We start from the raw sequence: 13,484 nt of genomic DNA on the forward strand, positions 1-13,484 counted from the left end.
TTTCATTCAGAGGGTGGTGAGTGAGTGGCATCGGCTGCCGTCGGTGTTGGTGGAGGCGGATTCGCTGGGGTCTTTTAAGAGACTCCTGGATGAGTACATGGGATTTAATAGGATTGGGAGTTATAGATAATTCTACGGCCTAGTAGGTATGGATATGATCGGTGCAACTTGTGGGCTGAAGGGCCTGTTTGTGCTGTAGTGTTCTGTGTTCTATGTCTATGTTCTTTCTCTTCACACATTTGCAGCAGGTAGTGGGATTTTAAGTCAAAAGCAAAGGAAGTTCACTTTTAGATGTTTTGTTTCCTAAGGTTGTAACATTATTTGAACTTCCTCAGGACAGCCCCATCGAATCTGATACCCATAGCTTGGAAGTTCAGCTGTCGAAACCCAATAATCCATTTCACACGTGCTTTTATGCTTCTTTTTACACCAGTTTACCCTGTCTTGGGTTCTATGGATCTGGAGGCTCACACAGAGCTATTTTCCAAATCAGAGAATCAGGTTTCATCAAGGTCACAATCACAAAATTACTTCTTTCTCTTACTCTTGGGGTCTGAAGAGGCTGAGATCTGGAAAATGGTTCCAAATGTAAAACTGAATTTTAAAGCATTGCATCTATTTGGCCTATTGAATCGTTGTGAGCTCTCTTGAAGAGCTAGATAAAAAGCAAATTACTGCAGATGCTGGAATCTGAAACCAAGAGAAAATGCTGGAAAATCTCAGCAGGTCTGACAGCATCTGAGAGGAGAGAAAAGAGCTGACAATGAGTCCAGATGACCCTTTTTTCAAAGCTGCTCTTGAAGAGCTACCTTTTAATCCCCCTATCCTCCCTTTCTTTTTACAAATGATTCTCAATTCTGCATTCATCATTTCTGGTAGAGCATCCCACCTGTGAAAGAAAAAGTCCCTAACCGACTCTCTGTCATTCTTTAATCTTAGCTATGATCTTAAGTACAAGTTTTCTTTAACTTAGTGGAAATAACCTTTCCCTGTTTGCATTGTTTAACACAGCCTTCCTGCATCTTATCAAAGTGATTATTTTTCATGTGAGATTCTGAATAATGAGTATTGACAGGTTCCTGCTGCAGGATGCCAGGCAACTGAATCTGATCCTGTCCTCTTCTACTTGTTCACTTCGCATCTTCACACTTTTTTTCCCTTTGAAGAGCAATGGGGACGTGCTCGGAAAGATGAGGTGGCTGATCTTCAACATATTTCACTGTGTCACAACATTCCCTCTGTGGACAATGAATCCTGGAGTGGAACTTGAACCAGTTTCCGATTCAGGCAGGTACACTACCTGCCGAGCCACAAGATCTCCAACTTCTCTACGACTGGTCATATGCCACATACAAAGCGTATTTCTGATTAGGGTGTCTAATACCACCTAGCAGTTAAGAGCGAAAGCACCAGCTGAAATTATGATATAACATTTCCATAATCTTTTCACCTACTCCAATATTGGCTCACAGTGCAAACCAGCAGTCAATAATAAGAACATAAGAACATAAGAAATAGGAGCAGGAGTAGGCCATCTAGCCCTTCGAGCCTGCCCCGCCATTCAATAAGATCATGGCTGATCTGTTGTGGCTCAGTTCCACTTTCCCGCCCTCTCCCCATAACCCTTAATCCCCTCTCTTATCAAGAACCCATCAACCCGCTTCTTAAAAATATTTAGCGAGGCAGCCTCCACCACTTCAACGGGCAGAGAATTCCAGAGATTCACCACCCTTTGAGTGAAGAAGTTCCTCCTCAACTCCGTTCTAAACCGCCTCCCCTTTATCTTGAGGCTGTGCCCCCTAGTCCTACTGCCTTTTTTGAGCGGGAAGAGTCTCTCCACCTCTATCCTATCCATCCCATTCATCATCTTATATGTCTCAATGAGATCTCCCCTCATTCTTCTAAACTCTAACGAGTACAAGCCTAGTTTATTCAGCCTCTCCTCATAGCTCAATCCCCTCAACTCCGGTATCAGCCTAGTAAACCTCCTCTGCACTCCCTCCAGGGCCAAAATATCCTTGCGCAGGTGCGGCGCCCAAAACTGCACACAGTACTCCAGCTGCGGCCTCACCAATGCCCTATACAGCTGCAGCAAGACCTCCCTACTTTTATATTCAATCCCCCTCGCTATGATGAGGACAGGTTTTACATCAGGTACTGAATTATGCGTGAAGAAACTGAAATCTGTAATCAGCCATGATACTTGCTGCTAGGTCCATAATACAGCTGAGCTGAAAAGCTTTATTCAGATCATTTGTAGAAAATATTCAGACTTCAAAATTTGATTCATTTCAGCTCCATACTTGGAAATCTAGGGCAGATTTATTTCTTCTGGCTCCAACACAAGGGCCAAATATGGGGCACAGCCACCTATTATTATTTTCCCCAGGTTTGACAATTAATGCTCAGAGGCCAATTCAATTAAAGTCAGCTGACAGGCTCTTGAAACTGGAATGGCAATAGAGGGTCCTCCAGCACTGCAGAAGCAGCAGACTGTCTTTTGAGGTAGAACAGGGAAAGAGCACTTCAAGATGGAAGCACCCTCTCTCGAATTTTAACTTTAAAAATGCCCTGAGCAGCTGGTCCATGATTGTGGAAGGTGAACTCTTCAACAGGGTGGCCTAAGGCAACAGCTGATTAAAGCAGGTGGGGAACATGCCTAGAGAGGTGGAATCCAGGCTGCCTCAGGAGGGCTACCTCAGGCAACTGCACTGCTCCCCAGTGTCTCTGGAGATCTAATGTGAAATTCCAGTCAGCCTCTCACATTCAGCCTTTACAAGGTCTTCAAGTTTAAGTCCTTCCCTTACTGCCATCTCAATGTTAAAGAAAAATCCAGTGCAGGATGGTGCTAGGAAACCAGCATGCCAACTGACAGCGTACATTTTTGCAGCTCCCCTCCTGTGCTCACTCCCAAACAGGTAGTAAAAATCCTTTCCCTAATTTCTAACATACTAAACCAACAAATCTTCAAATAGGATTTGAACTCATTAGACAAACACAAAGGCAAGAATAAAACTTGTGTTTACAGGTCGGAGGCAGTGTCTCTTCTTCGTCATCATCAGGTGGAGGAGGACCTGGAGGTGTTCGAGGTCCCCTTGGTTGTGGTCTTGGAGGGTTTTCATTGTATTGATCCTCTTTATCCCAATCTAAAAAGATAAACGATTTTGGAAAAAACGATTTTAAAACCAAATAGAAATATTTAAACATTCAATGGCTTTAAGTAACCAGTTTCTATTAAAAGTTTATTCCTAAACCATTGTAAAGCTCCAAAGGTGTGCAGCTTAGGTTGATTGGGCACATTAAATTGACTCTTTAGTGTCAGGGGGGTTGTCAGAGTAAACACATGGGGTTATAAGTACATAAGAACTAGGAGCAGAATTAGTCCATGTGGCCCCTCGAGGCTGCTGATCATTTTGAGGACTCAGCTCCACTTACCCGCCCACTTACCATAACCCTTAATTCCTTTACTATTCAAAAATTATCTTTGCCTTAAAAACATTCAACGAAGTAGCCTCAACTGCTTCACTGGGCAGGGAACTCCACAGATTCGAAATCCTTTGAATTAAGGAGTTTCTCTTCAACTCAGTCCTAAATCTGCTTTCCCTTATTTTGAGAGTATCCCCCCAATTCTGGTTTCACCTGCCGGTGGAAACAACCTTCCTGCTTCTATCTTATCTATTCCCTTCATAATGTTATATGTGTCTCTAAGATCCCCCATCATTCTTCTAAATTTCAATAAGTGTAGTCTAGTCTACTCAGTCTCTCCATGTAAGCCAACCCCTTCAACTCTGGAATCAACCCTGTAAATCACCTCTGCATCCCCTCTAGTGCCTGTATATTCTTTCTTAAGTAGAACATAGACCATCGAACATAACAACGCAGTACAGGCCCTTCGGCCCTCGATGTTGTGCTCCCTGTGAAAATCAATCTAACGCCCATCTAACCTACTTTATTCCAATATCATCCATATGTTTATCCAATGACCATTTAAATGCCCTTAATGTTGGCGAGTCCACTGTTGTTGTAGGCAGGGCATTCCATGCCCTTATTACCCTCTGAGTAAAGAACCTACTCCTGACATCTGTCCTATATCTATCACCCCTCAATTGAAAGCTATGTCCCCTCGTACTAGCCATCACCATTCGAGGAAAAAGGTTCTTACTGTCCACCCTTTCCAATCCTCTGATCATCTTGTATGCATCTATTAAGTCACCTCTTAACGTTTTCTCTAACGAAAACAGCCTCAAGTCCCTCAGTCTTTCCTCGTAACACCTTCCCACCATACCAGACAACATCCTGGTAGATTTCCTCTGCACCCTTTCTAACGCTTCCACATCCTTCCTATTATGCGGTGAAAGAACTGTATGCAATACTCCAAGTGCAGCCGCACCAGTTTTGTACAGCTGCAACAAGTACAGTAAGGAGACCAATACTGTACACAATAACTTATACAGGAGCAATATAAACTCCTTGTTTTTAAACTCCACACCTCTAGCAATGAAGGGCAAAATTCCATTTGCCTTCTTAATTACCTTAATAGGGGATACTAACAGCATAAATAGGCCATTTTCTGTGATAAGTGGTGTGCTACAGGGATTAGTGCTGGGGCCTTGCATTTTTACAGTTTAGCTAAATGACTTGGAAGAAGGGACTGAAGGTATGGATGCTAAATTTGCTGATAATACAAGGATTGCAGAGCTCTGACATGCAGAGGAATCTGGATGTCCTAGTACATGAATCACAAAACTTTAGCACGCATGTACAGAAGTAATTAGGAAAGCTAATAAATGTTATCATTTATTATACACTGGAGGCAGTTCAGTGAAGGTTTATCAAGCTAATACCCAGAATGGGTGAGTTAGGGCCTGGATGGGATTGTTGTCAAAGCAGGCTCAAGGTGTCGAATGGCCTCCTCTTGCACTGTTGGGGTTCTATGAAAGCTGAAAACAACTAAGGCAGTGAACAAAACATGTGCTTTTGTAACTGAATACTATGTGCACGTAGGGCAACACAGTGGTTAGCACTGCTGCCTCACAGTGCCAAGGACCCAGGTTCGATTCCCAGCTTGGGTCACTATCTGTGTGGAGTTTGCACATTTTCCCTATGTCTGCATGGGTTTCCTCCAGGTGCTCCGGTTTCCTCCTACAGTCCAAAGGTGTGTGGATTGGCCATGCTAAATTGACCTTTAGTGGCAGGGGACTAGCTAGGGCCAATGCAGACTTGATGGGCCAAATGGCCTCCTTCTGCATCGTACAATTCTGAGATTTTGTATCTCAGAATAAAACTTATTGTGCATCCTCTAATAATACTTTTCTCGTGATACTGAGAAAACTTAAACTGCAGCTAACCCACAAGTCATGGAAGAAAATTTGAACTCCAAGTAGAAAATTTAAATGTGCAGATACATTACTCATTAATGTACACATGAACATATAATTTAGAAGCAGAATTAGGCCTCTGTTCCCCATGAGCCTGCTTTGCAATTTAGTAAGATCATGACTGATCTGTCAACCACAACTTCACATTCCACTCACTCATGATAACCTTTCACCCTTTTGCTTCTTAAGAATCTATCGAGCTCTGCCTTAAAAATATTCAAAGATTCTTCTTCCACTGCCTTTTGAGGAAGAGAGTTCCAAATTCTCATGACCCTCTGGGAGAAAAAAACTCATTTGTCTTAAATGGGCAACCCCTCATCTTACATTGTTCCAGAAAAGGAAACATTTACTCCACATCCATTCTGTCAAGACCCTTCAGTATCTTGTATATTTCAACCATGTCTCCTCTTACTTTTCAAAATACAGCAGATACAAGCCTAGCTTATCCAACCTTTCCTCTTAAGATAACTCACCCATTCTGGGTATTAGCTTGATAAACCTTCACTGAACTGCCTCCAGTGTATAATAAATGATAACATTTATTAGCTTTCCTAATTACTTCTGTACATGCGTGCTAAAGTTTTGTGATTCATGTACTAGGACATCCAGATTCCTCCGCATGTCAGAGCTCTGCAATCCTTGTATTATCAGCAAATTTAGCATCCATACCTTCAGTCCCTTCTTCCAAGTCATTTAGCTAAACTGTAAAAATGCAAGGCCCCAGCACTAATCCCTGTAGCACACCACTTATCACAGAAAATGGCCTATTTATGCTGTTAGTTGAGCCAATCTTCTATCCACACCAATATGTTGCATCCTACAACATGAGCTTTTATCTTCCACAATAACTGTTGAAGTGACCCCTTATCAAATGCCTTCAGGTATTCTGAGTACATCAGACAGTTCCTCTTTATCCACAGTTACTTCTTCAAAGAATTCCAATAAACTGGTTAAACATGATTTCCCTCTCACAAACGATGTTTACTCTGCCTGATTACCTTGAATTTACCTACACGCCGTGCTACAATGTCTTTAATAATAGCTTCTAATATTTTCCTTCTGACAAATGTTGTGCTAACTGGACTGTAGTTTCCTCCTTTCTGTCTCCCTTTTTTGAATAAAGGTCACATTTGCTATCCAATCAAATGGAACCTTTCCTGAATCTAGGGTGTTTTGAATAATTAAAATCAATGTACTGGCCACTTATTTTAAAACCCAAGGATGAAGTCCATCAGATCCCAAGGATTTGTCAGCCCTCAGTAGTAATCAATTCCTCTGAATGAAACTCCACTCCACATATCATGTCCATTCCTTTCAAACAACAAGTCACAAAAACAAACTCTCTTCAACCTACATACCTTTTGCTAAACACATTTTAAAAACAAAGGAAAATGAATTGGCACTTTTCAGCCAGAATGGTTCTGCTGCATTCAGATCACACAATGAGAAGCAATGTCTAAGACCAGATCCAAAATGGGAAAGATCTTGCTTTATACATTCTTCTATTTGAAAGGATAAATGACTAGTGGTGACTAGTGGAGTGCCCCAGGGGTCGGTGCTGGGGCCTCAGCCATTTACCATTTATATAGATGATCTGGAGGAGGGAACCAAGTGTATGGTGTCGAAATTTGCTGATGACAACAAGATTGGTGGAACGGCAAATTGTGCGGAGGGTGTGGAGAGTCTGCAGAAGGATCTAGATAGGCTGGGCGAATGGGCCAGGAAATGGCAAATGGAATTTAATGTTGGCAAGTGCGAGGTGGTCCACTTTGGTAGGAAGAATGGTAGGAAGGACTATTACTTACGGGGCGAAAAACTGCAGCAGGCAACGGTGCAGAGGGACCTCGGGGTCCTTGTGCATGAGTCGCAAAAACCCAGCCTGCAGGTGCAGCAGGTGGTCAGGAAGGCTAATGGGATGCTGGCCTTCATAGCGAGGGGGACTGAATATAAAAGTAGGGAGGTCTTGCTGCAGCTGTATAGGGCATTGGTGAGGCCGCAGCTGGAGTACTGTGTGCAGTTTTGGTCGCCGCACTTACACAAGGATATTTTGGCCTTGGAGGGAGTGCAGAGGAGGTTTACTAGGCTGATACCGGAGTTGAGGGGGTTGAGCTATGAGGAGAGGCTGAATAAACTGGGCTTGTACTCGTTAGAGTTTAGAAGAATGAGGGGAGATCTCATTGAGACGTATAAGATGATGAATGGGATGGATAGGATAGAGGTGGAGAGGCTCTTCCCGCTCAGAAAGGACAGTAGGACTAGGGGGCACAGCCTCAAGATAAAGGGGGGGCGGTTTAGAACGGAGTTGAGGAGGAACTTCTTCACTCAAAGGGTGGTGAATCTCTGGAATTCTCTGCCCGTTGAGGTGGTGGAGGCTGCCTCGCTAAATATTTTTAAGACGCGGGTTGATGGGTTCTTGATAAGCGAGGGGATTAAGGGTTATGGGGAGAGGGCGGGAATGTGGAACTGAGACACGACAGATCAGCCATGATCTTATTGAATGGCGGGGCAGGCTTGAGGGGCTGGATGGCCTACTCCTGCTCCTATTTCTTATGTTCTTATGTTCTTATTATGACTACCGAATAATGTCTTATATTTGTTAAATCTTTATATGAACCCATAACAATTTAAGAAAAAAACTAAAATAGCGTGAATTAAAATAGATACACCTTTTCTTTCCTAAAACTTGCCATTGACACAAACACTGAGATGTCTACCCTTATGTCGTTTCCACTATTTTTTTCCCTTTCTTTCATGGGATGTGGTATCACTGGCAAGGTCAGTATTTGTTGTCCATCTCTAATTGACTTTGAACTGAGTGGCTTGCTAAGCCATTTATGAAGGCAGTTAAGAGTCAACCACATTGCTGTGGGTTTGGAGTCACATGCAGGTCAGATCAGCTAAGGTAGGAAATTTCCTTCCTTAAAGCATACAGTTGAACTGCAGTTAGCACTTTTGCACACTGTGCCAAAGGCCCGGGTTTAATTCCAGTCTTGGGTACCTGCATGAAGTTTGCACTTTCTCTGTGCGTCTACGTGGGTTTTGTTCGGGTGCCCCGGTTTCCTCCCACAGTCCAAATGTGTGCAGATAAGGTGGATTAGCCATGTTAAATTGCCCCTTAGTGTCCCAGGATGTCGCGATTAGGGGGGATTAGCAGGGTAAATATGTGGGGTTATTAGGATAGGGCCTGGGTAAACTGCTCTGTCGGAGATTTGGTGCAAACTCAATGGGCCAAGTGGCAACATGTAGTGTAGGGATTCTATGAAAGGGCATTAGAGAATCAAATTAGTTTTTACAACAAGTGATGCTAGTTTTGTGGTCATCATAGCTATCGATCCAGATTATTTGAACATAAATTCCACCAGCCGCCATGGTGGAATTTTAACCTTTGTCCACAAGATATTAGCCTGGGGCTTTGGGAAATTACCACTATGTTACCATCTCCCCCATCGTCTTCTCTGTCTGCAAAATTAAAAATGAATAACTCCTTACTCCATAAATAAGCCCTTCAATTGGATGTCCCTTAGTAACGGAAGATTTGACTTTCACATATGCCACCTTGGCACATAGAAGCATAGTTACCTCAGTTCTGGGATTTAAATCCAGACAACACTGATGTAATGAAGCTTCCTCTCCACAAAAGTGCAGTATGAATTAAAGCCTGGCAGCTTCAAACAGCTGTTCATTCGTGAGAATTACCATATAGCAAAAAACCATTCCATTAGTAAGCAATCCTATTTGAAGGGGTAATCTTCTGAATTGGAGTTGGGAAGGTGATCTTCTGAGTTGGGATTAAAGTACTTTGTTATATACATTTGCAAATGTGTGTCTTCAGCGGCAATCGTTAAAATGTTACCAGAAATAGAAATCCTGGCAAATTTTCTTCATATCTCAAAGAATCTAAACCACCTACTGCATCCTTTCTCATTGCCACTGCAGCTGAAGTCAGTTAACTCACCATGAATCACAAATCAAAACTGTGAGCTGTGCATCAAATTGCCTTAGTACGACATCAGTACTGGCAGAGTGGTATTGTCGCCAGACTAATAATTCAGAGACCCAGATTTGAATCCCACCACTGCAGATGGTGAAATCTAAATTCAATAAAAGTCTGGAATTAAAAGTCCACTGATGACCATGAAACCGTTGTCGATTGTCATAAAAACCCATCTGGTTCACTAATGTCCTTTAGGGAAGGAAATCTGCCATCCTCACCTGGTCTGGGCTACATGTGAATCCAGTCCCACAGCAATGTGGTTGACTCTTAAATGTCCTCAGGAATGGACAATAAATAACCAGTGACGTCCATTCCCATGGACAAATAAAAACACCATGCATCTAAGCCATAATGCAGCATCCTTCTGCACTTCCAATATAATCTCTTACCATGTTTTATGTTCCTTTTAAGGGATGATTGCTGCTGCTGTAGCTGATGTTGTTGTTGCTGAAGTTGTTGCTGCTGTTGTTGTTGCTGTTGCTGCTGTTGTTGTTGTGGTGGAGGGGGAGGAGGTGGGGGTGGAGGAGGGGAATCTCGGTCATGACTTATTACTCGGTCTACAGTTCCGTAAATTGCCAGGGTCAGACAATTGTACCAGCCTCTCAGGACAATTCCATCTGTATTGACCTGTAATAAATAATTAAGGAAACAATGTTGAAAATTAAACCGAGATGAGCAGCTAAACTTTAGAATCACCCAAGAATACTGTCTCAGCAAAGTTCCAGCCCAACTCTTGTTCTAAACCCAAATCAACAAACAGAATGCTGTGGATGCTAGAAAGCTGAAAGAGAATCAAAAAAGGCTGGAAATACTCAACAGTTACAGTGTCAAGCATGGAGAGTAAAACAGAGTTAATGTTTTAGGTCAATGATCTTTCATTCGAACTGGAAAAATTTAGGAGTGCAATAGGTCAAAAGGACAAAATAAAGATCAGTGATCAGGCAATATCAGGAGCGATTGAATGACAGAAGTCTTCCAGGACCAAGGAAATGATGATTCAGTGAGAAAAGAAACAAAGGATGTGTCTTGAGCACATATGTTGCTGACTTGAATTTAAAAAACAAAATCAGAACAAACAAAGAAATGGAAACAAAATGGAGCAGAGATTTTGGTTGGAAATTGCTGGACTCCATGTTCAACCTGGAAAGCTGTAAAAGTAATTAGTAGAAAGAAGAGAAGCAGTTCCTCAAGCTTATATTGAGCTTCACTGGAACAGCGCAGTAGGCAGATAATGGAAATGTCAGCAGAAAATAAGGTGTGAATTAAAAAAAACAAGCCACTGGAAAGCTCAGGGTCACTTTTGCAGATTGAACAGAGGTGTTCCGCAAAGCTGTCTCCCAAACTGGTTTGGTCTCCCCAGTGTAGAGACCACCACATAAGCTGTTCAAAGTGTTTATTTTCTCACCACCATCACCATTCTCTTTGTCCCTGGAAGACCAACTCTTCTATTATTCACTCTTGCTTGACTTTCATTTTATCACAGGCTTTCCTTTTGTCCTTGTCCCATCTACCTCTTCCTCAAAACTGATGAAATATCTCTAAGCTTTCCCAATTCTGGTGAAAGATCATCGCCCTGAAACATTCCTCTCCACAGATAATCTACAAAGTATTTGCAGCATTTTCTGTTTTTATCTTTGTTCTAAACATATTTTTAAACATAATAATAATGGGGCTTCAGCTAGAGCTCAAAATTTGATGACTGATTTGAAGGTTTATGCGCTTTGTCAACTCTTTGTTATCCAAACAACAATGTTTTGAAACAACTGAATGAACACTACAACATCAAGTTTTGATGTTATGTTGGCAAAATGACAAGCAATGTTATTATTAGTGGTTTCCAATTAAAATCAATGCCCTGGAAGGGGAAATTTGACTGATTCTGAAAACACACATGTCCTACAATTATCTGAAAATAAAAGGGAGAACGAATCATGTAGCGTTCAGGTAACTAATTTAGCAGCCATGGCAGATCACTGCCTCATCTGTTCACCAACAATGCAAATAATTTAAAGAACAACAAACTACTAACTAAAAGGCAGATTAACAAGCCAAACTGCATGCAGATTATAAAAAGCATTTGCACACCAGAAAATACAATGTGCAATGCAAAAAAGTCTTACCTTATTGTTTGGTCTAAAAATAATAGATGCATTTTCATCATAATCAAGGCTAAGGAAAAATAAGAATCAAAATAATTCTTTTAAAATATTGCTTCACTAAATTGCTTACCAAAGATGCATCAACAAAACAATCCCATTGGATGAGACTCCTTTCATGCACAAACAGCTGACCAAAACAGTTCAATTTGAAAGTTGCCTCCACAAAGTTTATTGTTCCTTTTATTACTCATTCACAAAATACAAGTGATTTTACTGTAAAATTCAAAAATAATTAATTTTCTGATACTTGAGATGGTAAATGTGACATGTGTACTGGCCTATAGGGATCAGGAAGGCACAGATTCACATGCTACCTGTAGTAAATTAGTATATCTCAGCTAGACAACAGGAAGGACATTGCAAGTGGACTGTTATTAGAATCACAGTTCTTAGCTATTTGAACATGGTAAAAGTTTAAACAGGCTGCTTGATGTGATGCCACAGAAACAAGTGCAGGTTCATTTTCTTCCTCTTTGCACACTGCTACACTTTGCATTGCTACTCATCCCTATCGAAAGTGAGTGAGAAGACACCATATGGAGGTTAAACCGTTATGACAAATGGAGGGTGAAAATCAGGACTGCACATGGTGATGAATTGAGTAAGGATGGAGGGATGTACTTGGCTGCACATCTTTTGAATGTCACAGCTGACAGAAATACAAGAGACAGTGATAAAAAGCCAAAAACCCCAGTTCCAACAAAAAAGAGTGTTCTAAAATTAAACTGCTCTCTTTTGCTTAGTGCATTTTAACAGGTCATACAATTTTAATAAGTCACTGGGAATCATAAAAGAAAAGGGTGGTAACATTTTTGTGAGTCAATTATTTATGGATCATGTAATTGGCTTTCACTATATCCCATTATCAAATTTTTCAAGAAGTTTAACAATATGATTTTTTCACAGCAGGATGATCTGGCTGTGATGTTGCTCTGCAATTGGGTGCACAAACGCCTTGGAATAAAAATACAATAAAGTATTTTTGCTACTATCCAGTTAAAAGAGCAAAACAACTAGGGATTCTTGGATAGATGCAAATACTATTTTTTGTGAACGATATGGCTCAAGCTTGCCTACCAACAGAAACTCATCTGGTCACATATCTATGAACACAGATCCCTGTTATAACACAAACTTACAAGCCAAAGACTGCAGTCCACCTGTGCTCTTAAATGGAATGCAATTACACAGTTGTGTAACGGAAATGAGATTAAAAAATCAGTTATTCACAAATAAACATAAAGCTTGCCTCAGATCAATGAATCATGTTAGATGGAACAAAGTTTAAAGCAGACAAACAATGAGGAAAAATGCTCAACGTAATCAGTGTTTAACACAAGTAAAGTTCATACTAAAAGGCAAAAACAAATGTACACTTTCATAGTTGCTGTAACACTTCGGTCATGGTTTAAGCTTTGACAAATCATACCTTCCTAATCGGTCAAAAACAGGTGCACTTGGTTTGCTGACATTGTTGAAAAACAGGTCTAGCTGAAATGCATGCGGTGAGGTCTCCCTGCACAAAGTGAAACAATTACATTGGTCAGATAAAACCTTCTGCATTCTAAGTTAGGGATTTTATAGCATAAGCATAAATGCATTTTATTTATATATATAAAATCTACATTGAATATGCATACATATCACTAATTCAGAAGTATTTTAAGCAAAACAAAACATTAATGCAATCAAACAATATTACAAACCATGTTATTTTAGATGCAAATTACCTAAATTGCTTTCAAGAAGATAGATATTCCCCATCCCCCTCACTTACCCATATGCCCTGCCGTCAGGCAAGCTATTGTGAGCTTTGACTCCAGGAGGAATGACACGAACTTCATTTATGTAAACCACACAAGGAAAGCGGACTACATCCACATGAGTATTCTGCTATAAAGTAACAGAATAAAAAACATCCAAGTATGGTTTTAAATATAGATACCAATTCTA

At 41.0% G+C, this 13,484-nt stretch overlaps 1 protein-coding gene across 3 annotated transcripts in view; it reads right to left on the reverse strand.

The window, feature by feature from the left end:
• virma (vir like m6A methyltransferase associated) overlaps nucleotides 1–13,484 on the reverse strand; it is a 111,850-nt gene that overhangs the window by 78,630 nt on the left and 19,736 nt on the right. For 2 of the 3 annotated variants that reach the window (XM_080194421.1, XM_080194419.1), the window contains exons 2-6: nucleotides 13,309–13,424; nucleotides 12,961–13,047; nucleotides 11,493–11,541; nucleotides 9,762–9,999; nucleotides 3,027–3,146 (exon numbers count right to left, since the gene is read on the reverse strand). In XM_080194421.1, the coding sequence (XP_080050547.1) occupies nucleotides 3,027–3,146; nucleotides 9,762–9,999; nucleotides 11,493–11,541; nucleotides 12,961–13,047; nucleotides 13,309–13,424 (610 nt within the window). The remainder of the gene's footprint in view (nucleotides 1–3,026; nucleotides 3,147–9,761; nucleotides 10,000–11,492; nucleotides 11,542–12,960; nucleotides 13,048–13,308; nucleotides 13,425–13,484) is intronic. The other variant, XM_080194420.1, reaches the window with a different exon arrangement.

The sequence above is a fragment of the Carcharhinus amblyrhynchos genome, chromosome 8, assembly GCF_965287045.1.
Source record: "Carcharhinus amblyrhynchos chromosome 8, sCarAmb.v2.hapA, whole genome shotgun sequence".
Classification (NCBI taxonomy): Eukaryota; Metazoa; Chordata; class Chondrichthyes; order Carcharhiniformes; family Carcharhinidae; genus Carcharhinus; species Carcharhinus amblyrhynchos.